The 25,827-nt window shown below is 43.3% G+C and overlaps 3 protein-coding genes across 13 annotated transcripts in view; 2 read left to right on the top strand and 1 right to left on the bottom strand.

Annotated features, from left to right (window-relative positions):
* The window catches only part of LOC139577550 (tyrosine-protein kinase JAK1-like), an 81,826-nt gene extending 74,952 nt beyond the window's left edge, over positions 1 to 6,874 (bottom strand). The window contains exons 1-2 of the mRNA XM_071404602.1: positions 6,746 to 6,874; positions 2,153 to 2,203 (exon numbers count right to left, since the gene is read on the bottom strand). Of these exons, the coding sequence (XP_071260703.1) occupies positions 2,153 to 2,203; positions 6,746 to 6,765 (71 nt within the window). The 5' untranslated portion in view covers positions 6,766 to 6,874. The remainder of the gene's footprint in view (positions 1 to 2,152; positions 2,204 to 6,745) is intronic.
* Positions 6,875 to 6,899: 25 nt separating this feature from the next.
* On the top strand, positions 6,900 to 14,092 carry LOC139577554 (adenylate kinase 4, mitochondrial-like). Of its 3 annotated transcripts, none has more exons than XM_071404613.1 (6): positions 6,900 to 7,037; positions 9,884 to 10,065; positions 10,982 to 11,101; positions 11,742 to 11,914; positions 12,479 to 12,597; positions 12,788 to 14,092. In XM_071404613.1, exons 2-6 carry the CDS (start codon positions 9,924 to 9,926, stop codon positions 12,915 to 12,917), a joined length of 684 nt encoding a protein of 227 aa, XP_071260714.1. In that variant the 5' UTR covers positions 6,900 to 7,037; positions 9,884 to 9,923; the 3' UTR covers positions 12,918 to 14,092. The 3 variants fall into 3 exon arrangements, with proteins under 3 accessions (XP_071260714.1, XP_071260715.1, XP_071260713.1); XM_071404614.1 differs by lacking the exon at positions 6,900 to 7,037 and adding an exon at positions 9,264 to 9,487; XM_071404612.1 differs by lacking the exon at positions 6,900 to 7,037 and adding an exon at positions 9,265 to 9,459.
* A 4,038-nt stretch (positions 14,093 to 18,130) lies between these two features.
* The window catches only part of LOC139578721 (auxilin-like), a 71,250-nt gene continuing 63,553 nt past the window's right edge, over positions 18,131 to 25,827 (top strand). For 2 of the 9 annotated variants that reach the window (XM_071406690.1, XM_071406689.1), the window contains exon 1: positions 24,940 to 25,570. In XM_071406690.1, coding sequence (XP_071262791.1) covers positions 25,369 to 25,570 — 202 coding nt within the window. In that variant the 5' untranslated portion in view covers positions 24,940 to 25,368. Of the gene's footprint in view, positions 18,403 to 19,190; positions 19,209 to 24,939; positions 25,571 to 25,827 lie in introns of those variants that run through there. The other 7 variants (XM_071406694.1, XM_071406695.1, XM_071406693.1 and 4 more) reach the window with 7 other exon arrangements.

Genomic DNA, 25,827 nt, shown 5'->3' with positions numbered 1-25,827 from the left:
GGTGAGTTTGATCCCTGTCCAAATCATACAAAAGACTGTAAAAATGGGACCTGATGCGTCTCTGCTTGGCACTCAGCATTAAGGAGATAGATTGGGGTAAGGCCCTGCGATAGACTAGCGCCCTGTCCAGTGGGTGTACTTGTACATCAAGCTGCCTCACGCTACAGAAACAGGAGATAGTCCCCTGCCCTATGAGCTGTTCCGGCTCGCACAAACCAAGGCTTGTGCAAGACTACTTACTTACTTACTTTTTAGGGTTAGAATTAGTGTTAGGGGTTAAGGTAAAGTTTAGGTTTCAGGGAAAATAGGATTTTGAATGTAAATACATTTGAGGTCCCCATGAGGATAGAAGAACAAGTGTGTGTGCGTGTGTGTGTGCGTGTGTGTGTGTGTGCGTGCGTGCGTGCGTGCGTGTGTAAGAGTATTGCCATTGGGGATGGAACCATTCCTTATATTTTATGGGAGGTAATTAGGAAATTATTAAAAACATTCATAACATTTCACCCATGAGGCCACTTGTGATTTGACTGCAGGAAAGGGCTACAATACACACAAAGGGGTTTGAGAAAATAATGATAAATGTCATAAAAGACTACACAAAATGCATTCGGGCAGGTAGAGTTCTCCTGGCATCCGCCAAACACAGATTCATCTATCGGACTGCCAGATGGTGAAGCGTGATTCATCACTCCAGAGAATGCGTTTCCACTGCTCCAGAGTCCAACGGTGGCGAGCTTTACACCACTCCAGCCGACGCTTGGCATTGCACATGGTGAGCTTAGCCTTGTGTGCGGCTGCTCTGCCATGGAAACCCATTTCATGAAGCTCCCAACGAAAAATGATTGTGCTGACGTTGCTTCCAGAGGCAGTTTGGAACTCAGTAGTAGTGAGTTATGCAACCGAGGACAGACGCTTCAGCACTCGGCGGTCCCATTCTGTAAGCTTATGTGCCACTTCGCAGCTGAGCCATTGTTGTACCTAGTGGTTTCCACTTCACAATAACAGCACTTACAGTTGACCGGGGCACATCTAGCGGGACAGAAAGTTGACAAACTGCCTTGTTGGAAAGGTGGCATCCTATGATGGTGCCACATTGAAAGTCTCTGAGCTCTTCAGGATGGCTATTCTACTGCCAATGTTTGTCTATGGAGATTGCATGGTGGTGTACTCGATTTTATACACCTGTCAGCAACGGGTGTGACTGAAATAGCCAAATGCACTAATTTGAAGTGGTGTCCACATACTTTGTATATATAGTGTATCTTGCCTCTTTAACAGGCACTCGGTGCCTCAATGCAAACACACTCTGACTCTAAAAGCATTTCCATATTTAATTTACAACACATGGAATGGTTAACAAAATCAATTCCTAACTGTTCCGGTAATATCGTCAAAGTTCCATCCATTGATTGTCCTTGGTAAGGAAAACACAGTCACAATCCTGTTTGTATCTGACCATGTTAATCAATAACCTACATATTTAATTCATGACCCATAGCTTTATCTGTTCAAAAGATGAGAAAAGGCTTTTTCTGTTGAAAATGTAATATGTAAATGGTCATTCTGGGCCTCCATCTCTTTCCCATCTGATCATGTTTCTGATTGTCAATATTTCCACATATGATCAACATTTCTTATTTACAGTATCGTCTTGTAGTCCAAAAAGGAGGCTACTGTAAAATTGAAACTGACCATCCTCCTAGTGAGGTGGGAGGAAATAGAGAGCCAGGTCCTTTAAGATGGGACAGGGAGGGGAGGATCCGTTTGCCAGTAGTGGAGGGACTTCCCGTCTCCCATATCTGATGTGTTACAACTGAGTTAGTTTGCCGGAAATCATAGGCAGATATTTCCCAAGAATGTTGTAGTCACTGACACAATAAAAGGTGCCACATCTATCTATCTGTAATCGGCCTATATGTATTACAAACTTACTAGTTAAAACCTCACTTTTAAAATACTGTATGCCGGTATGTAGGCCACTAAGTATGTGAAAATGTGAGCATCTATTTTGATTATTTTGACAACATATACAGTATGATTGATAGTACAATTCATATGTAACATAGTTACAAAAGTGTCTTTCACTTAAGTGCTTATTAAGAAGGCTACTCATTATGAGACTTTGCAGTGTTGAATAACAATGATTTTATACCTTTCATCTGGAACATCCAGACTCACAGATATCCTTAGGGTCTCCAGTAAACTGAAAGAAAGGCAAGGGAAGGGAATGGAATGTCCTTACAGTGTAGTAAATGAAAAGCAAAAACCATAGGTCACCATCAACTAACCACTACTTTCTCAGCTATAAGAGAAGAGAAAGCTGATATTTAATACGAGAAGAGAAAGCTGATATTTAGTTTAAAAATAGGGATGTGAAACAGAATTCAATAGCGGGTATAGGAAGTCGACTTTTATTTACAGTTATTTGTTTACATTTATATCTGTCAGCGTTTTTATTAATTACCAGAATTGATGTTCCACTGATTGACATATCTTCCACAGTCCAATTGTGTGATTAGGGTTCAAAAACCTTTCCCACCCTCAAAACCATTTACAACTTCGATCAGTCCAGTTGAACCAAACCGTGAGGGAGGGGACAGAGACATTGAAAAGGAGGGGAGTATAGAGAGGGGGAAATGAGAGAAGGGGAATGTGGGGGCAGAGAGAGGGGGAGAGAAAAAGATGTGGCGTGATCTTTGGGTTATCTGTCTGAGGGGATTTCCGCATTGACTTCCTGTATGTCTAACATTCTAAAGACGTGTCAAACAGGAGTCTTATGTTAATACCTCTACTCTTATGTTATTTCTATTCTTCAATCATACTAAAAATGTATTAATAACTTTTACAATTATGTTTGTATTTATTTGTTATGTAGAAATCAGTGGGGTAAAGTACTTAACAAAATATACTTTAAAGTACTACTTAAGCAGTATTTCTGTGTACTATTTCTATACTTTACTATTTATATTTGTGACAAATTTGACTTTTAATCCACTACATTCCTAAAGAAAATAATGTACTTTTTACTCCATTTATTTTCCCTGACACCCAAAAGCACCCTTACATGTTGAGTGCTTAGCAGGATAGGAATATGGTCCAATTCAGACACTTATCAAGAGAACATCCCGTGTCATCCCTACAGCCTCTGATCTGACGGACTCACTACACACAAATGCTTAGTTTGTTAATTATGTCTGAGTGCTGGAGTGTGCCCCTGGCTATCGATAAAAAAAAATCGTGCTGTCTGGTTTGCTTAATATAAGGAATTTGAAATGATTTATACTTTTACTTTTGACACTTAAGCATATTTAAAACCAAATACTTTTAGACTTTTAGTCAAGCTGTATGTTACTCGGTAACTTTCAGTTTTACTTAAGTCATTTTCTATTAAGGTATCTTTACTTTTACCCAAGTATGACAATTTGGTACTTTTCCACCACGGATAGAAATCGAATTTGAGGTGTGTGGTCACACGTCATGACTATTAGAAATAACATGTATACATATCAGTTTCTTTCCGATTTATTTGCATTTTCTTAAAAACATGAATGATTCAAATGCTACAAACATACGTTTGTTCCCCTTCAACTTATTACGTAATACATCATTCTTTCTACATAAAATAACAATTCTATTCAAATAAAATGGGAAAAACACAGGCTACACTCATTGGGCAATGTGAATCATTATAAAGTATTACAATTGAAAATCAGACACAACATTGTAATGTGAGACATATGGTTGCATATGATCCTAAATATTTTGTTGTGCAACCTTGATTTAAAAAAAAATGTTTGCCTTGTAAACAATCACCCAGATAATAATTGTTGTTGTAATTATCCTTCGCTGTAATGCTGTTTCGGAGTGGACCAGAGAAAAATACGAACTTAGATTCGGTAGCGTAATGGTCAGGCGCGTAACTTCCCCGGGGGACAGGTGGGTAAAGAATCCTCATGTTATGATTGGCACACCGCCGCCAATGACTCTTTTGGTTTGTCCCGGGCTTTAGAGGCGGTGGTTTGTGACGGCGGTTTGTGACAAGTTGAGCAAGGCTTGTAGTAGGGAGAACGTGGATACGCACAATATCTCCTCACTCATCTTAATTAACAAACCCTCAAATCTGTGAGCTAACTTGGAACAAATAAAATAGTACATTCAAATATAAGCACGAATAAGAATGATATGGAAAATAATATTTTTTCAAATGGAGAACGTTTATATTATGAACCTTAAATATCTAGTAGTCTAGAGAATTAGAGAAGAGCTGTTTCTATTAAAGGCAGTAGGTTTCAACCAAGCCTCTTTCTCTCTCCAATCAGAATATTTCAGACTCTGGCCAACAGTAGTAACCTATCATTTAGCAGACACTCTTTGCCAAGAGCAACTAGGTTTAATAAGTGCCTTTTTCAAGGAGACATCTACAGATTTTTCACCTAGTCAGCTCAGGAATTTGAACTAATGACCTTTCGGTTACTGGCCCAACAGCCTTAACAGATGCGCTACCTGCCGCCCGCTAAGCTATCCTCCTTATTTATGCCAATTTGAAGGCCAGAATTGTGGGGGGAAAGCACTAATCATGTTTATGCATCCTAATAATCACCCTTAGAATACTCCCCGAACCAACTTTATTTTTTATTTCAATTTTAGAATTTACAAAAAACAAATTGACCCACCCTAGTCTTTATTGGCAGGGGTGCATTTGATATTGCACCGCAGTATGCTGATTTGAAAATAGTGCTTTTACACAATGTAGAAACCTATTATTCTACAAATAACTTTGTAATTTCAATAACAGGTATTTGTATAACCATTTATAGCTTTTTATAATAAACAACTGTCTTTACAGGGTTAAATATTCGTTTCTAGAGCATAGCATGTGCTTCAGTAGCTAGAATTCATGTAGACCCAATATAGGTTATATCTCAATCAAGTTGAAAATTCGTATTTTCTGGTGCTCCTAAATTTGATGTTGTTCTCCTAACTTCTTAAAGTTGGGAGCACCAGTGCTATCAATGACAAACCGCACAGCAGTACCATCTCCCTCCATCCATCATCACAAAGTGGGTCGGGTGTGTCAAGGTGGCAGCCATCCTTCAGTTATCACAGTACTGTACCTTTAAGATGGACAGCATCAGCACAGTGATAACTGAACCAGGGCAGCCTGGATGTCATGTTAAGGAGCCAAGAGACAGCAGCCCCGTCAGTCTGAGTTCCAGCACAGCACAACATCAGCCATGGTGGTCCAAGGGGTCAGATGCCATCCGTCTTCATGATGCCAGGCTCACACATGATACGACGCTCGCACGCACGCGCGCACACAGACACAGACACACACAGACACACACACACATACACGACTTGGAGCCCAGAGCAACAATAATATATTGTCAGTCACACTGTTCTTTTGCAGATGGAATCGTGCCAAAAGAGGGACTTAGAATGACATGACACTGTATAGGGTCAGGAAGGTGGGGGTGCCTTTGGACATTGCAGAAAGTGCATTTACTTCATGCATAGGCAATACGTAAAATCCAAATATCATGTCTGTATTTATGTATTTCATGGTATCACATTACAAGAATGAGAACACAATTGCATGCAGAAGTAATGTAAATAGGTTTCTCTAATAGGTTACCAAAACCTGCAAAGCTTTGTAATTATTCACAGGATATAATCATGAATTGTGTATGTGCTATGAATTCGACACAGGCATTACAGAATTTTAGAAAGGAATTTTACTACCATTAGTAAGATGTTTCTTTCTCACCTCATTTGAATGTAATACCTACCAATACATGTGTAACTACTGTAGCATATCAGCTTTTTCTAAACCTCTTTGAAAGATCATTTTCTATACAACAGATACATGTAGCCCAAAAGAATAAAACCTTGTTAATTGGTCGAAGTCACCACTGTTTACTTAGTATTGTTTGAACTGCATAATTTATGGGCACCAAATAGCTGACGTCGGACTTGTTATGGTTCTTGGGGCTCCGCCCTCAGCGCGCGAAGGCTCTCCAGCAGTCCAGTTGCGTAGCCCGCCGGAGGAGGCTCCTCCCTATCTCCTTCTCCCTCCGCTTCATGTAAACAACTCGATTTGCTGGTTCTGTTTGATATCAAAGAATTGCAGGAGCACTTGCCAACACTTATTTGAAAAATAACCTACTACGCAAGGTTGAGACAACAGTTAAATCGAGCAAAACATAACATTGGTTGCGTAATTGTAAAAATGTAAATAGCATATACAACTCCCAATAGATTACTTAGTATATTATCATAATAGCGTATCGGACCCTTCAATAATCGTGAAGCGCAGACTAGTTAGCCTAAACATCAAATAAACGTTTAAAACGCTAAAGAAAAATATTGAAAGCAATCATCACATTTCAATTGTTCCAGATATTCAACTCCACGTTGTCGGGAAAGCTTGTTGCTGTTTTCTATAAATACAACAAGAGTGAGGCTATTTAAAAACCTTTGTAAATTGACCGTCTTATCATTTAATTTTTTTTAACATATATACCTTGCCATAATAACTCTGATATTCATTAACAAGACCATGTCAAAGAGCAACACTATTGGTGTTGATTGAGTCTTACTATTGTGCAGGCTAACGCCCAGCCTGCACACACCCCTCTCTGGGTAAAAACAAATACTATGTAGTCCAAGCATCGAAATTAACATGATAAATTCTTATTCATATTTACTTGCAGTTCAATATCTGACGGATATTAGTCTTACTTACTTGCATTTTGCGCGTTTCATTCCCGTGTTTACGTGAATAGTTTTAATGACGCAGCAAGACCCACATCGAACAACGTGATTGTCGCCATTTTTTGTTGTTATTGAAATCTCTCAGCCATGTGACAAAATAATAAAACAATATTTCCGGATCTCGCCGCACAACTAGCTGAGTAAATTGATAGTCTTCCAATTTAGTTTTTTTCGTGTGATGGATTAGGCAGGTTCCATTGACTGAAGACACCAAAAGGTTGTGCATGCGCAGCATTTGACAGCTTTTGGACACTGACGCCGCGGTATGGTTCGCAACAAGTAAATTCCTTGATTCCTTGGTCCGCAAATGTTGCGGAATGGCACTGTCTCAATGCGTAATGATAATGATGGGTGATGGCCAATGTTTCAGAGGGAACCCAGAAAATCGGGAATTACCGTTTACGCTCTGCATTGACTGCTGCTGTCAACAAGTGCGTTTATTTTGTAGTTTGCAGTGTTTTGTCAGTAGGTCTCTTACACATGAGTGGGTTCATGAATTCGGATTTATCCTATTACCATTCATTACGTCATTATCAACTTCCTACCCCATCTGGAAACGTGCCAATCAACAGTGGTGTAAATACTTAAGTAAAAATACTTTAACGTACTGCTTTAAGTAGTTTTGCGGGGTATTTGTACTTTACTTTGCTATTTATATTTTTGACAACTTTTACTTAACTACATTCCTAAAGAAAATAATGTACTTTTTACTCCATACATTTTCCCTGACACACAAAAGCTCTCCTTACATTTTGAATACTTAGCAGGACAGGAAAATTGGCCAATTCACACACTTATCAAGAGAACATCCCTGGTCATCCCTACTTCCTATTTTCTGGCAGACTCACTAAACAGGAATGCTTTCTTTGTAAATTATATCTGAGTTTTGGAGTGTGCCCCTGGCTATCCATAAATAAAAAAAACATGCAAATTGTGCCATCTGGTTTGCTTAATATAAGGAATGTTTACTTTTACTTTTGATACTTAAGAATATTTTAGCAATTACATTTACTTTTGATACTTAAGTATATTTAAAACCAAGTACTTTTAGACTTGTACTCAGTATTTTACTGGGTGACTTTCACTTCTACTTGAGTCATTTTCTATTAAGGTATCTTTACTTTTACTCAAGTATGACAATTTGGTACTTTTTACACCACTGCCAATAAATAGAACCCCAAAATAGATCTGAATAGCTTTAATTACATAGTAATACAAACTCAATCAATGCAGGAAGTTGCAGATTGAGGATAGAAAATGACGATGAGAACTTTCATACTGTGAAGTGAGTCAACTATGGAAATACAATGAGCCATTACTAGCCTAATAGTGTGGAATTGTGTAGAGGTGGGTCACACAAACTATGCATGGTTGATGACCTTCCATTCTAACATTAGATCTATAGACTTGTGATAGCAGTATAAACTGATGCCTATGGGATTCAGCTCTGTGGGCTAAAATTATCTGGAGTCATAGCAGACGACCAAGGTTCTATTCTATTCTAGAATAAGTATATTCTAGACTTCAGAGAGGTTGGGTTAAATGTGGAAGACACATTTCGGTTGAATGTGTAACGGATGTGAAATGGCTAGCTAGTTAGCGGGTACGCGCTAATAGCGTTTCAATCAGTTACGTCACTTGCTCTGAAACCTAGAAGTAGTGTTGCCCCTTGCTCTGCAAGGGCCGCGGCTTTTGTGGAGCGATGGGTAACGATGCTTCGTGGGTGACTGTTGTTGATGTGTGCAGAGGGTCCCTGGTTTGCGCCTGAGGTCGGGGCGAGAGGACGGTCTAAAGTTATACTGTTACATTGGTGCCGTGACCCGGATCACTGGTTGCTGCGGAAAAGGAGGAGGTTGAAAGGGGGGTGAGTGTAACGGATGTGAAATGGCTAGCTAGTTAGCGGGTACAATGTAACAGTATAACTTTAGACCGTCCCCTCGCCCCGACCTCGGGCGCGAACCAGGGACCCTCTGCACACATCAACAACAGTCACCCACGAAGCATCGTTACCCATCGCTCCACAAAATCCGCAGCCCTTGCAGAGCAAGGGGCAACACTACTTCTAGGTTTCAGAGCAAGTGACGTAACTGATTGAAACGCTATTAGCACGTACCCGCTAACTAGCTAGCCATTTCACATCCGTTACACTCACCCCCCTTTCAACCTCCTCCTTTTCCGCAGCAACCAGTGATCCGGGTCAACAGCATCAATGTAACAGTATAACTTTAGTACGTCTGTTGTTGATGTGTGCAGAGGGTCCCTGGTTCGCGCCCGTGTCGGGGCGAGGGGACGGTCTAAAGTTATACTGTTACAAATGCATTCAGTTACGCAACTGACTACGTATCTCCTTTACCTTTCATGTTTCAGCCACTTACATATTATATGGTTGCAATTGTAAATGATTCGTCTAACTCACAATAGAAAACTACAGGTACCAGATTCCCAAGTGTTACCCAGTTCCTGCGCACAAGTCATCCGCATTTTTTCTTGATGTGTCGGGGAGGTGCTGAGAAATAGGGCGTAGAGGCAGCTCCTCCATTCATTCGCAGAGAAAAACCCGTTCTTAAAGACTCAGACAAGCTACTGTCCCTTGGGAACAGAAAACAAAACATTTTCTGACTTGGTTTGAGTGAACTACGTGCTATATTACGCATACGTTTTGCAGGACACGGGCATAAATCGAAGGTGAGGAGTGATTGTGGGCATCCGTGAGGTAGGCCTACATCGCTTGACTGTTGCCCCGTTATGTTAGTTTTTTTCGCCAAAGTTTAAATCCTCCATCTGTACAATCAGACATCTGGAAAGTTCGATTTCTCTAGCTGATTGGATGAATGAGGCTCTTTAACAATTCCGTTTTTCTGTAGCCTTTTTAAGTCGTAACCAATTCGGGAAAATGGGCAATTAAGTTAGATTCAGTGTAATAAACTGTTGATATACTGTCCCTGTTAACTCAAAACGAGCAGAAAGTATCTGTTGACGGACTTTGATAATAAGGTGCACAGTGCACACCATGGGCAACATTGAAGATGCTTAGGCCTATCAATGTTTCATTGAAGGAAGCAGGTATAGGCTATAGCAACCCTGGACTTATTTATTTTGTCTCCTCCAGACACAGATACAGTCCGTGGTGTTGCAGGCTATAGTGGAGGATGGCCAAACTGTTCCGAGCGGTGATCATGGGTCCACCAGGCTCGGGAAAGGGGACCATATCCGAGAGAATTGCTCAAAGATTTGGCCTGACACATCTGTCCAGTGGCGACTTTGTTCGGGAGAATATAGCTGCGAATACAGGTAGGCCTATTCTTGATAAATAATTAGACATTTATCTATTTATTGTTAACCATTTATTTATCTGTTTTTTGATTTCATAATTTCATTCAATATTATTTGCTATTGTTTTTTTGCCACATATTTGTCATCCTCAGCGGGGTTGGTAGAAACGGTCAGATTTTCCGGGATACAGTGTCCTCAACCTATCTTAAAATATTAATAATACTAATTATTATTATTATTGTTAGTATTATTTCAACCTAGCTTACTTTTCCCCTGGAAACTGGGATCGGGGGACCCGCTCAAGCGTTTATTTTACCTCTGCTATGTTTTAGGTTACATATTTGTTCATGTTAGCCTATAGTAGCCTAACTAGCCTTCACCTCCAGTAGTCTAAGCCATAAACTTTGTAAACCCGACTGCCTTAGGAAAATCTGAATGGACACAATGAATCTTATGCTGTGGCTTTATGTTTTTTTATTCTAGCCCCCGTAACGACATTGTCATGATCCAGTTTGGTCAGTAGGTTATTCAATGACATTAATCATTTATTGATGATTTTAGTTTAGAGGTGTCTGGAGATCTTTCTGAGATGTGCTACGTGACTCACTGCTGTAAAGAAAGCAATAAAAAAAGGGGGGGGAAGAAAACAGGGTGAATGGGTAATCGTTGAGGTGTTAAAGCTACAGAGGGCATTCCTGTCTGGGTTTGCTCTGCCCCCCTACCTCTAGCCAAAAGTCCACCTCTTTTACTAGACATTTCATGTATAACTCTGTGTTGTTGTATGTGTCGAATTGCTATGCTTTATCTTGGCCAGGTCGCAGTTGCAAATGAGAACCTGTTCTCAACTAGTCTACCTGGTTAAAAAAAAAAATCGGGAATTGATGACTCCTCCTTCTCTTCCTCCTCCTCATTATTTCCCTCCCTCCCTCCACAGACGCTGGTGTTCTGGCTAAGACCTACATAGAGAGGGGTCTGCTGGTGCCGGACCATGTGATGACCCGGCTCCTCCTTCCCAGGCTGGAGGAGATGACCCGCCACAGCTGGCTGATGGATGGTAAGACCACACACACACACACACACACACACATACTAACACCTTGAAATGCACCCGCACTTTTTTGCAACTGCGTAGAGAAAGCAAGAACATAGAGAGGGCGAATGAATTGGCAAACAACCAAAAACACATGAGCACAGTAAGGTATCATGAAACATTGACTGTACAGGTTTGTGTCTGACCCAGAAACAAGCTGAAACAGGCCAGTCAGGCAGCAGGCCAAGGTTTGTAAACAGTAGTGCAGGTTTACACCCTCTGAAAGCAGCTATTAACTAGTCTCACTGCCAGGCCAGAAGAACCAACAGTAAATACTGTATTTACAGTATGTCTACCAGTCCATATCAGTGTAGGTTAAAGGGAAACAGATATTAATGTTGTGTTTGTATTGTTTACATAACGATATGACCTTCATGATGTCACACAAAATACTGTACATAAATATTTTCCATGAAGTTGTTGTGCAGGAGCAATGTGAGATTCACATGCACGCACGCACGCACACACACACACACACACACACACACACACACACACACACACACACACACACACACACACACACACACACACACACACACACACACACACACACACACACACACCCCTCAGTCTCCGTGCTTCATCTCCCAACTCTCCCCAGGGTTTCCCCGTACCCTGGCCCAGGCCAAGGCCCTGAACAGTACCTGTGACCTGGACCTGGTCATCAGCCTCAACATTCCCTATGAGACCCTGAAGGAGAGGCTGAGTGAACGCTGGATCCACCCAGCCAGCGGCAGGGTCTACAACATGGGCTTCAACCCTCCACACGTACAAGTCAGAAAACATTGTTTTTCTCCCTTTTTTGTCACCATTATTATCGCCATTACACATGTTTAGTCTTTCCGGTTAGTCTGTCTGTTCCCACAGAACCAAGCATTGAGCCAGAGTTTCCCAAACTCGGTCCTTGGGCTGGCCCACCTGGTTGGGCGGGCCCCCCTGGTTGGGCGGGCCCCCCTGGTTGCACTACACAGCTGAGTAAAATCATAAACTTAGGACTGAGTTTGGGAAAGCCTGCACTAAGCAATGGTTGCTATGAAACCGTTTTGTTGATTTTAGTTAGACCAAATATAACCTTCTCCCTAGTCTATTGAAGTTTATTCCGCAAGACCAAATATAAAACAATTATAATGAATGGGTATTCAGAAGGCTCTGAAAATACGGTAACAGATTATTATATTCCTAACTCTTGTATTTGTGAATTATCAGTTATATCTTGGAATAGTGTGTCGAATGTGTGGGGTTCAAGACAACTCTCTATGAGCTGTGTACAGTTTTCATGGGTTTATGTCATTGATATAATAATAATTCAGTTGTCATGGTTCTGTTGTCCCCCCCCAGGGCAGGGATGACATCAGTGGGGAGCCTTTGATCCAGCATGATGATGACAAACCAGAGGCTCTAGTGGCCAGACTGAGACACTACAAGGACGTGGCCAAGCCCATCATAGATCTGTATAAGTACGTCCACACTTCACTTCACATTTTTAAAAGCATTGTGTAAATTGCTTGCCCTGACTATCCTGTATACAGTACTCAGAAATACTGAGTGCCAATGTAGTCACAATATTATTCTAATGTTCTTACAATATAATGTAATTATGCTACATGGTATTTATGCAACTTTACATGTAAAGTGTGTCCTCCCCAGGTCAAAGGGCATCCTGCACACGTTCTCAGGCACAGAGACAGACCGGATCTGGCCTTACATCAACTCTCTCCTCAGCAACAAGATCCCCGGCACATCACAGGCAGACACACAATGTATCCCAATGCCCTGAGGAGAGCAGACGGGACGCATCAGACGCAAATGCCATGCACCAGGGGATACTAATGTTAGTTAGTGAAGACGCTGGTTGAGAACATGGCTGTAAGACAAGACTATTGCTAGATGTTAGGAGCCATTAGCTTGGCAGTTATATCAGTCCCAAAACATGTTTGAAAATACAATCTTATGCACTACATAAATCAGTGGTGCATAGCTTCGGTCCTCAAGGGCTGCAGTGTATGAAGGTTTTCGTCCTTACCTTTTAACCAGAGACTGATTTCCATTTCCCAGATAGTAAGTTTAAAGTCCCAGGGATGAAACGGAAATCAGCAGGACTGCAGAACATGAGGGCCTGAGTTGCGCAACTCTAAATATGCCTTCCAAAGACTGTAAAACGAGCTTGATACTCCTATAGCACCTAAGGGTAGAGAACTGTTGATTTCTGTATATCTGATTTATCTTTCATTTCGACTGAAATGACTATTGTGGACATTGTCTTGTAAACAGCACACTCTATATTTTGGCTTAATTTTTAGAGTTCCATCAGATGAAGAGTTTCATCTTTATCAAACAATTTTGGATTACATAAATGTGTTTTTCTTTTGTTTAATTTGAAACCGTTTTGTTGATTTTAGTTAGACCAAATATAACCTTCTCCCTAGTCTATTGAAGTTTAGTCCGCAAGACTAGACCAAATATAAAACAATTATAATGAATGGGTATATATTTGTATTAAAAAGGACCAAAGATTTGAATGTGGCCAAAGATATAATGGTAGAATTATATTCAAAGGAGCCATAATTATATTCAAAGAGCCAGAGGCCTTAACCTTTCTAATGACTTGTTGAAAAGTTTATGAGTGTTTTAACCAATTGAAAGTGTAATGCATCTGAATTGCTGTATCGGAAAAGGGATGAGTGTGGTTAGTGGTTGGACAGTGTTTGTGGGAGGATGTGTCTTGTGTCTGTCTCCCTTTTAGATTTCAATAACACAATATGCAAATAGTCACTGGTGTAAACTGTAATTGGCCCAGTATAAATATGGCAAGCCCATTGTGGTGAACGAGTTGTTAGGAAAGCTTTTCGTACGCTGTGTGTTATGTGCAACACTGAATGTTTTCTGTCCAAAAGTAATTTGGCTGTCCAAAATCTGCCATATTCCAAGAAAAATACAATTCTTTTCTCAGAATTTCCTTTCAGTTGTTTTACTCTCAAGGTCAAACAGTAGCTCCAGGCAACATGCCTACTATGAATATAAACTAAATGTTTACCTTTCAAAGCGAAAGTCCTGTAAGTTTCAGCTGCATTCCCTGAATATTCTTTTTGTTCATAACATGTGTTCTTTATAGGAGACTGATAGGTTTCTACTCTGAGTATTGTGAGGGAATGCCACTGCAGACATATTTGGTAGGCTATCATAGAAATCTATAGGCATACTGCAGTGATGCAGCATCTGTATCTACAGTGCATTCAGAAAGTATACAGACCCCTTAACTTTACACATTTTGTTATATTACAGCCTTATTTTAAAATTGATTAAATTGTTTTCCCCACCTCTCATCAATCTACACACAATACCCGATAATGACAAAGCAAAAACAGGTTTTTATAAATGTTTGCAAATGTATTTTAAGAAAACAACTGAAATATCATATTTACATAAATATTCAGACCCTTTACTCAGTACTTTGTTGAAGCACCTTTAGCAGTGATTACAGCCTCGAGTCTTCTTGGGTATGACGCTACAAGCTTGGCACACCTGTATTTGGGGAGTTTCTCACATTCTTCTCTGCAGATCCTCTCAAACTCTGTCAGGTTGGACGGGGAGTGTCGCTGCACAGCTCTTTTCAGGTCTCTCCAGAGATGTTTGGTCGGTTTCAAGTCCGGGCTCTGGCTGGGCCACTCAAGGACATTCAGAGACTTGTCCCGAATCCACTCCTGCATTGTCTTGGCTGTGTGCTTAGGGTCATTGTCCTGTTGGAAGGTGAACCTTCACCCAGTCTGAGGTCCTGAGCGCTCTGGAGCAGATTTTCATCAAGGATTTCTCTGCTCCGTTTATCTTTCCCGCGATCCTGACTAATCTACCAGTCCCTGCCACTGAAAACCATCTCCACAGCATGATGCTGCCACCACCATGCTTCACCGTAGTGATGGTGCCAGGTTTCCTCCAGACGTGACACTTGGCATTAGGCCAAAAAGTTCAATCTTGCTTTCATCAAACCAGAGAATTTTGTTTCTCATGGTCTGGGAGTCTTTAGGTGCCTTGGCAAACTCCAAGTGGGCTGTCATGTGCCTTTTACTGAGGAGTGGCTTCTGTCTTGCCACTCTACCATAAAGGTCTGATTGGTGGAGTGCTGCAGAGATGGTTGTCCTTCTGTGGAGAAAGTTCTCCCATCTCCACAGAGGAACTTTGGAACTCTGTCAGAGTGACCATCGGGTTCTTTGTCACCTCCCTGACCAAGGCCCTTCTCCCCCGATTGCTCAGTTTGGCAGGGCGGACAGCTCTAGGAAGAGTCTTGGTGGATCCAAACTTCTTTCATTTAAGAATGATGGAGGCCACTGTGTTCTTGGGGACATTCAATGCTGCAGAATGTTTTTGATATACCTCCCCAGATCTGTGCCTTGACATAATCCTGTCTCAGAGCTCTACGGACAATTCCATCGACCCCATAGCTTGGTTTTTGCTCTGACACGCACTGTCAGCTGTGGGACGTTAGATAGACAGGTGTGTGCTTTTCCAAAGCATGTTGAATCAATTGAATTTACCACAGGTGGACTCCAATCAAGTTGTAGCAACATCTCAAGGATGATCAACGGAAACAGGATGCACCTGAGCTCAATTTTGAGTCTCATAGCAAAGGGTCTGAATAATTATGCAAATAATTTTTTAAAACCTGTTTTCGATTTGTCTTTATGGAGTATTGATGCGGAAAAACATGTATTTAATAAATTTTTGAATAAGGCTGTAATGTAACAAAATTTGGAAAAAGTCAAGGGATCTGAATACTTCCCTGCACTGGTGTCCACCATGCATGGCAATGCAGTACATTGTGACACAACTCATAACATTTATAGCACCCTCTCTTCCCCGTTCTGCTCAATACACCCTTTGATCTGACATCAGAGAAGGCAGCAGGGAGAGGTGCTTGTGTCTGCATTTGTACACGTGTTTGTGTGTACACATGCACATGTTTGTATGTATGCCTGCACATATATGTGTGTGTGTGTGTGCGTGTGTGCGTGTGTGTGTGTGTGTGTTACTGTAGTGAAACCTGAGAAGAACTAAGGGAGGTATTTCTGAAGACTCTCTTTTTCTATCCCCCACCAGAGTTGGCTCTGTAATGCTGCATTCATAACCAAGTGGGAAGGTGGTAATCACCATACATGTTTTACATTTTAGTCATTTAGCAGACACTCTTATCCAGAGCAACTTAAAGGACCAATTAGGGTTGGTTACTGGCCCAGCGCTCTTTCGGTTACTGGCCCAGTGCTCTTAACTGCTAGGCTAACTGCTTCCCTGGTTGTGAAATCGTAAATACGGCCTCCCGAGTGGCGCAGTGGTCTAAGGCACTGCATCGCAGTGCTAGCTGTGCCACTAGAGATTCTGGGTTTTAGTCCAGACTCTGCTGCAGCTGGCCGCGACCGGGAGACCCATGGAGGAGCGCACAATTGGTCCAGTGTCGTCCTGGTTAGGGGAGGGTATGGCCGGCAGGGAAGTCCTTGTCTCATCGCGCACTAGCGACTCTTGTGTTGGGCCGGGTGCAGTGCACGCTGACACGGTCGCCAGGTGTACGGTGTTTCCTCTGACACATTGGTGTGGCTGGCTTCCGGGTTAAGTGAGCATTGTGTCAAGAAGCAGTGCGGTTTGGTTGGGTTGTGTTTCAGGGGGATGCACGGCTCTCGACCTTTGCCTCTCCCGAGCTGGTACGGGAGTTGCAGCGATGGCACAAGACTGTAACTACCAATTGGATACCACGAAATTGGGGAGAATTTTTTTGGTGAAAAAATAAGAAATCTTAAATACCAGTTGGATGCATTCACATGCTTTGAACTCATTGAGAATTGCTGATTGGTTAATGGCCAACAAGCTGCATCAACCATAAACTAAAAGTGCAGCTATCATGCTTGTAAAATAATTATAGTGTTCAAAAACCATATCAAATCAAATCAAATTTTATTTGTCACATACACATGGTTAGCAGATGTTAATGCGAGTGTAGCGAAATGCTTGTGCTTCTAGTTCCGACAATGCAGTAATAACCAACAAGTAATCTAACCTAACAATTCCACAACTACTACCTTATACACACAAGTGTAAAGGGATAAAGAATATGTACATAAAGATATATGAATGAGTGATGGTACAGAACGGCATAGGCAAGATGCAGTAGATGGTATAGAGTACAGTATATACATATGAGATGAGTAATGTAGGGTATGTAAACATAAAGTGGCATAGTTTAAAGTGGCTAGTGATACATGTATTACATAAAGATGGCGAGATGCATATTAATAGATTGCTTTTTATAAATAATGTTTTGTTGTTGCATTTAACACAGAAAATGCTGTTATCGAGATAATTTCCTTAGTACCTGACATCGGAGATCAGACTGTGGGATAGTTGATAGTTTCACGCAAGTAATTACCAGTTGGAGGGGCGTTCAAGTGGTTTTATCCCAGTCATAAGGATAAATACCAACTTTCCACTTGGTTATGAATGCAGCATTAATCCCATGTGCATTAAACTGGGGTGGAACACCTGGAGTGGATTTAAACCAGGGATTAATACCGATTTTGGAACCTGATCACCTCTGCTCTGTTTACATATTAGACTCAACCATCAGAGGTTTGTCATTTCCTGTTGTATGGAGGTGGATATAACAGGGATCTCTCTAGATAGGCCTACAGATAGGAAATATGTCTGGTAAAATCTAATATAGGCAATGATAAAAACCCATGTATATTTTCTGGATACTGGGTTATTACATAATTCACACATGTGAGTGAGGAATTTAATTAAATTTATTAATCTATCCAGTCCAGAATTCCTTCCCAGGTTTTGCTTTCATAAACAGCAAGTCGTGATCCACTATGTAGGTATCATTCACAAGCACACAACTATGCAGTTTACAATGTATTGATCTATATGACATCCGGAACACTTGAACGCACATAGATAGGCTACTCCATATTAGTGTGAGATCAGCAAATGGCGGTTGCAGCATTCGTTTCACTGAAGCTCACATGCAATATATAAGGTGATGATATGATGATGTCGTAGTCCTTGTAATTGTAATGTTAGCCAACCCCAGGAGTTTACATTGTACCCGAACACCACTTCGAGGTACAGAAGGACGCATCGGTCGTTTGACCTTTGACAGGTGGCGAATGACAAATCGAAAGTCGGCATTTCTCAGAGCTCAGCTGGGGTTTCCGCGCGCATCTCTAGAGCTGAGGACGTCTGCGTTCCAGAGATAATGACAGCGAGCGCTCTGGAAGGTAGGGAGGCCTATGACAAAAAGGGCTTTTTTTTTTTTTTACATCATTCGTTTGAAACCATATACGTTTTATATCAAATGCCACTGAAATGCTTCCTCTGGAGGAGCATCGTCTTCATGTGTTACTTCCCGATGAGATCTGAATATTAATGATTGATTATCTTCTCTGGCCCAAGAATTCTGTTGGCTAGGTCTGCAGAAAGATTTTCTGAATATCGTGGTTTGGTCAACAGTAGAAATCAATCTGCGTTTTTACCAGAATATTAGAATATGAATATCCCATAGCATCGTTGATGTTTGGTTTTATTTTCAGTGCAGGTGTTTTGTCAGGCCTAGGTTGTCTTTAGGCGAGGAAATGCGTAACGACGGGAAAAAGGCCCGCTGCGCTCAAACACTGTATGACGTTGATTATAACCCGTAGGCTACTGTTGAAGCTTTAAACCTTTCCATACATTTGTTAATTATTATGAAACAAAAAAACGTGCACTGATATGAATAATGAATCCGCCGTAGCCTAACGGTTACAAACGTTCCAAGTGCACTGAATGACAAATATGACCAAGGGGATTTTTAGACATGATCTGAGATTATTCATAATTTAACTATTTGGGAAAACTCTCGAACATAATTCTCAAAGTTTCTATTCTGTGAGACATCAAAATGGAAAATGACATGCTTAGTTAAAAAAAAGAAAAAAAGAAGCTGGCTATGACGGGGGGGATTCATGTTGCTGAATGCGCGTTTATTAGAGGCGGACACATTGCAATGGAGGGGCAGGTTGAACAAGACGACAATCCTTGAAAAAACGTAAATATTCTACTAATTAGCCTATTTGCTATCATTATCTAATTAATTATTAAGCTCAGTTTTAAAGGGAAATGGGTTTTGCTGAGGAAGAATATTAGGGAAATCCCTTGTATGGTCCAGTCGCTTATGCGATTGCCAGTTCTGGTTTTTCACACGACGGCAGTTGGTGCTTTCAAGACAACTAGACAAACGAGGTCAAATAATGACGTCAGTGATTTTCTGTTGGGAAAGTCGGAGCTCTAGAAAGATGTCTTAGTTTCTAACTTGGAAATGCCGAGTTGGATGACCGTTCAAAACAAATTTTCCCAGTCGGGGCTCGTTTTTTTTCGGAATTCCCCCTTGTCTTGAACGCACTGATTACATTATATTATCGAAGCTAGATAAATTCAGGACTAGATTTTTCAGTGTAGGTGTAGCTTATTAATATGAGTTATAGACATTAGTAGCCTTAATTATGAGCAACTGACCAGATGAAGTCTAAACTTGATTTAGCTATATGGCATATTTCTCTTATGCACGAATACACTAAAAATCTTAATAGATTGAATAATGATATATAGCATAGGCCTATATAGAAATACTATGCGATACTATGGGAGAATCTCAATTGCATACTCCTGAAAACCCATTGGTGGAGAAGGTCAGAGGGTCTGGCCCTCTGGCTTCCTCATCCAATGGGTTTTGAAAAGGAAGCGAGGAGAGGACTCTGAGTATGCAGTTGAAAATCTCCCTATGTCTGCCAGTGGACCCTAACCCTACCCAGCAGATTCCAGTGGTCATTCCATTTTAACCAGTATAGGGATAATCATTAATCCACTATCCACCCTTAAAGATGATGGCAAATCCAATGCATCTAGTAAAATAGCTTATTTTTGGTCAGTAAAGGCCTATTGAAGAGAACGATTGTATGTTTGGACAGTTGGCCGGACTTCCCTACTATTGTTGTCTTCAATATGATATGGACATGCCTTAAAAATCATATAGTAAAGGCACCCAACATGGATGCCACAGAGCAATGTTTGAGGTGGTGTACAGCTGAAGAGCTGAAATAAACATCAGTTTATGAGGAAAAGGTCTTGTAAAATATCCCAAGGTCTTTGTTAAACTTGAACTTCTCTTTAACCCACAGTGTCTTGTTAACATCCAAGACATATCCAAGTGGTTAAACGCCTCCTATAAAAGTATGAATGAGTTCAATGTGGAATTTAAAGCTTTAGTGTCACGTTCCTGACCTGTTTTCTCTTGTTTTGTATGTGTTTAGTTGGTCAGGACGTGAGCTGGGTGGGAATTCTATGTTGTGTGTCTAGTTTGTCTGTTTCTATGTCAGCCTAGTGTGGGTTCTCAATCAGAGGCAGATGGTGGTCGTTGTCTCTGATTGAGACTCATATATAGGAGGCTTGTTTTGTGTTGGGAGTTTGTGGGTGTTTGTTACCTGTCGCTGTGTTTGTTGCACCACACGGTACTGTCTCGTCTCGGTCGTTCCTGTTCATGTGTTCTTCGTTTCATGTAAGTTCGTAGTTTAGGTCTGTCTAGTTCGTTTTGTTATTTTGTATATTTAGTCAAGTGTATTTCGTGTCTGTCTTCGTCTTACAATAAAGTCATTATGTATTCATCACCCGCTGCGCCTTGGTCTACTCACTCACCGAAAGAGAGCCGTTACAGAATCACCCACCAAACCCAGATCAAGCAGCGGGTTAACGGACAGCCACGACAGCAGCAGTGGGAAAAGGAGGATTGGACATGGGAAGAGATCCTGGACGGTAAAGGACCCTGGGCAGAGCCAGTGGAGTGTCGCCGCCCCAAAGCGGAGCTGGAGGCAGCGAAAGCGGAGAGGCGACGTTATGAGGAGGCAGCACGGAAGCAAGGCTGGAAGCCCGCAAGTACTACCCTAAAATTTCTTGGGGGGTGGCTAAGAGGTAGTGGGCCGAGGGCAGGTAGGAGACCTGCGCCCACTTCCCAGGCTAACCGTGGAGAGCGGGAGTACGGGCAGACGCCGTGTTACGCAGTAGAGCGCACGGTGTCTCCTGTACGGGTGCATAGCCCAGTGCGGGTTATTCCACCTCCCCGCACTGGTAGGGCTAGATTGAGCATTGAGCCAAGTGCCATGAGGCCGGCTCTACATATCTGGCCACCAGTACGTCTCCTTGGGCCGGCTTACATGGCACCAGCCTTACGCATGGTGTCCCCGGTTCGCCTACATAGCCCGGTGCGGGTTATTCCACCTCCCCGCACTGGTCGGGCGACGGGGAGCATTCAGCCAGGTAAGGTTGGGCAGGCTCGGTGCTCAAGGGAGCCAGTACGCCTACACGGTCCGGTATTTCCGGCGCTACCTCCTCGCCCCAGCCCAGTACCACCAGTTCCGGCACCACGCACTAAGCCACCTGTGCGTCTCCAGAGCCCTGTTCCTCCTCCACGCACTCTCCCTATGGTGCGTGTCTCCAGCCCAGTGCCTCCAGTTCCGGCACCACGCACTAAGCCATCTGTGCGTCTCCAGAGCCCTGTACGCACTGTTCCTTCTCCCCGCACTCGCCCTGAGGTGCGTGCCCTCAGCCCGGTACCTCCAGTTCCGGTACCACGCACCAGGCCTATAGTGCGCTTCGAGAGGTCAGTGTGCCCTGTCCCTGCTCCCCGCACTAGCCTTGAAGTGCGTGCCGTCATCCCGGTACCTCCAGTTCCGGCACCACGCACCAGGCCTACTGTGCACCTCAGCAGGGCAGAGTCGGCCGTCTGCCCAACGCCTTCTGCACTGCCTGTCTGCCCAGCTCCGTCGGAGCCATCTGTCTGCCCAGCTCCGTCGGAGCCATCTGTCTGCCCAGCGCCGTCGGAGCCATCTGTCTGCCCAGCGCCGTCGGAGCCATCTGTCTGCCCAGCGCCGTCGGAGCCATCTGTCTGCCCAGCGCCGTCTGAGCCATCTGTCTGCCCAGCTCCGTCTGAGCCATCTGTCTGCCCAGCTCCGTCTGAGCCATCTGTCTGCCCAGCTCCGTCTGAGCCATCTGTCTGCCCAGCTCCGTCTGAGCCATCTGTCTGCCCAGCTCCGTCTGAGCCATCTGTCTGCCCAGCGCCGTCTGAGCCATCTGTCTGCCCAGCGCCGTCTGAGCCATCTGTCTGCCCAGCGCCGTCTGAGCCATCTGTCTGCCCAGCGCCGTCTGAGCCATCCGTCTGCCCAGCGCCGTCTGAGCCATCCGTCTGCCCAGCGCCGTCTGAGCCATCCGTCTGCCCAGCGCCGTCTGAGCCATCCGTCTGTCCAGCGCCTTCTGAGCCATCCGTCTGCCCAGCGCCTTCTGAGCCATCCGTCTGCCACGAGCCATTAGAGCCGCCCGTCTGTCCCGAGCCATTAGAGCCGTCCGTCAGTCAGGAGCCGCTAGAGCCGTCCGTCAGTCAGGAGCCGCTAGAGCCGTCCGTCAGTCAGGAGCCGCTAGAGCCGTCCGTCAGTCAGGAGCCGCCAGAGCCGCCAGCCAGTCAGGAGCCGCCAGCCAGTCATGAGCTGCCCTACAGTCATGAGCTGCCCTTCAGTCATGAGCTGCCCTACAGTCATGAGCTGCCCTACAGTCATGAGCTGCCCTACAGTCATGAGCTGCCCTACAGTCATGAGCTGCCCTACAGTCATGAGCTGCCCTACAGTCATGAGCTGCCCTACAGTCATGAGCTGCCCTACAGTCATGAGCTGCCCTACAGTCATGAGCTGCCCTACAGTCATGAGCTGCCACTCAGTCCGGAGCTGCCACTCAGTCCGGAGCTGCCACCCAGTCCGGAGCTGCCATTAGTACAGAGTTGTCCCTCTGTCCTAAGCTATCCCTCTGTCCGGAGCCACCTCTCTGTCCTGAGCTACCTCTCTGTCCTGAGCTACCTCTCTGTCCTGAGCTGTCTCCTCTATGTAGGAGGGGCCTTAGTGAAGGTTCCTGGACCATGGTCGGGGGCGAGGGTCGCCACTCAAAGGACGCTAAGGAGGGGGACAAGGACAATGGTGGAGTGGTGTCCTCGTCCACCGCCGGAGACGCCACCGCGGACAGATGCCCACCCAGACCCTCCCCTTGAGTTTTTAGGGGTGCGCCCGGAGTTCGCACCTTGAGGGGGGGGTTCTGTCACGTTCCTGACCTGTTTTCTCTTGTTTTGTATGTGTTTAGTTGGTCAGGACGTGAGCTGGGTGGGAATTCTATGTTGTGTGTCTAGTTTGTCTGTTTCTATGTCAGCCTAGTGTGGGTTCTCAATCAGAGGCAGATGGTGGTCGTTGTCTCTGATTGAGACTCATATATAGGAGGCTTGTTTTGTGTTGGGAGTTTGTGGGTGTTTGTTACCTGTCGCTGTGTCTGTGTTTGTTGCACCACACGGTACTGTCTCGTCTCGTTCATTCGGTCGTTCCTGTTCATGTGTTCTTCGTTTCATGTAAGTTCGTAGTTTAGGTCTGTCTAGTTCGTTTTGTTATTTTGTATATTTAGTCAAGTGTATTTCGTGTCTGTCTTCGTCTTACAATAAAGTCATTATGTATTCATCACCCGCTGCGCCTTGGTCTACTCACTCACCGAAAGAGAGCCGTTACATTTAGGAAGTTAATAAAGGGAGTAGTAGGCTGGGTTATGTAGTTATTTATTTAAAAATAAATTGCTGTCCTTGTTTTTAGCAGGTTTATGATTGTCTCTCCCTGTTTGCTGTTCATATTCACTTATCTGTCCATTGTGATGAATTATTTGGAAGGGTAGTTGTCAGTACGGTGTGATCTGCTTTTAAAACTGGATCCCAAATTCAAAACGGGTTAGTTAGTTATGAGTACAGTGGGCACTGTCATTATCAAAGTGATCGCTTCTTGTATCACACAGTTGTGTGACCATAACCATAAAATACCATGTCACCAATGGTAAAAAAAAAAAACAGCTACAATGTCAGGACATTACATTGCTTTTTTGATGTCCTGGTCCAGTTTTCTAAGTGAAGGTTGTAACCATTTGTATTGGAGACTGAAAGCAGGAGTTGACATCCTGAAGCAATGCATCAGGGAGAAATGTCTGATGTTGGGAGGCTGGCTTTCAGAGGAAACTACATCATTCAATGGAGCGGCACTTTGTGTCCGGTTACGTGGGGAATCATTTATCTTTTTGGAAATTCCCTTTCCTACTGTGCTTTCAGTCCAGGGCTCCTGTTATAAAGGGTTTCCCAGGCCCGGGTCCTGCTTTGAGCAACCATGCAGCCCCTCAGTTGCCAGGGGACTGGGCCAAGGAAGGAAGCATGTTCCAGAACTCCAAGTAGCTGATGTGGGTGTGCGTCCCAAATGGCACCCTATTCCCTATATAGTGCACTACTTTTGATCACTGCCCATTTTGACCAGAGGCCTATGGCCCTTGTCAAAAGCAGTGCACTGTATAGGGAATAGGGTGTCTACATCTTTAATGATCAACAGACTGAAGTGCTCCCCGGTCCCCTGACAAAGCACAATGCTGTCCTACAGTGCTGACTAAAAGACTTCAGCACTTGAATTCCTTTATAATATGTCTGTGGAGCGATACTGTATAGCCTACAACTGGCCCATAACCAGCTTAAACTATAGCCCCTTAGCAATGGAGACTATTGCCTACATAGCTTATAAGAGCCTGAAAAGTTTTCTGTAATAATATTGTTAATTTAAGCCTTAATTATTATTATGAGCATATGAGGATATTGTGTTAACTATAGGCTGTTAAAATATCTTATTAGAAATCGATTTGGGAATATTTTCGTATAGAATCAATCCTATGTAGGCTATCCTGTAGGCTAAATCACATCTACAGCCTATCCAACATTTATATTTTCTGACAAATAATAGCCTACTGCTTTGTAGAGAAATAACAATGAAACAGGCGATCGTTTAGTCACCTACTGCCGACATGGTGTTGTCAGGATTGGCCTGGAGCAGAAAGCCTGAAAGGACCCATTAATTCAACGGGGACTGGCAGGCATAGCGGTGGATGTGCGGCGTAGTAAATGCGATCCTGATGACAGCGTCCTGCTTATGATATCGCGGAGAAAAGAAAACAGGGAGAGGCGGTGCTGAAACTGCTAGCGCATATCTGGTGGATTATTTCTAAACAGATATCTGAGATTTTGTCGTCGGGAATATGTGCATGCAGTAGCTTTTTTTTTGCTGGTATTTATATGTAATTCTCAAATCCACGGCGCAGAGCTGAATGAGATGAGCCTACTGGGTGGCTATAAGAAAAAGACCTGCAGTTACGATGGCTATGAATCTTTACAGTTGGTCGATAGCAGCGGTAACTTCAATAACGGGGGAGGGAGAGGCAGCGGAATCGGCGGCGGCTCGGTAGCAGCAACCCTAGGAGGACCGAAGGCAGGCCCACTGCGCGAGGACGACTGCAGCACCATGGACAGCTCAGGTAAGCAGCTCTCTCGCCATGGGAGGCGGTGTGGCTCACGCGCAGCCAGCAAGAACAAGCTGCGGATAACGCTGCTCTGTTGCATGCGAGGCAGAGCACGCCTGTCGCTGTGTGATACTCCCTGAAATATATTTAATTGAATACCATTAGTGTAAATAGGTCCAAATAGATTATCCATCTAGCCCATGTTGTCTGATGTTTGTATGTCTTGTTGTTTCCGTGCATTACATCATGTAATCGTGGTTGTCTCATTATGT

Source organism: Salvelinus alpinus, chromosome 6 (assembly GCF_045679555.1).
Source record: "Salvelinus alpinus chromosome 6, SLU_Salpinus.1, whole genome shotgun sequence".
Taxonomy (NCBI): domain Eukaryota; kingdom Metazoa; phylum Chordata; class Actinopteri; order Salmoniformes; family Salmonidae; genus Salvelinus; species Salvelinus alpinus.
This window is presented reverse-complemented; position numbering and strand designations above follow the sequence as displayed.

Coding starts and splice junctions, on each gene's coding strand:
- LOC139577554 (XM_071404613.1), top strand. CDS start 9,924: ATGGCCAAACTGTTCCGAGCGGTGATCATGGGTCCACCAGGCTCGGGA. Junction 11,102..11,741: donor CCACAGCTGGCTGATGGATG/GTAAGACCACAC, acceptor AACTCTCCCCAG/GGTTTCCCCGTACCCTGGCC. Junction 12,598..12,787: donor CCCATCATAGATCTGTATAA/GTACGTCCACAC, acceptor TGTCCTCCCCAG/GTCAAAGGGCATCCTGCACA.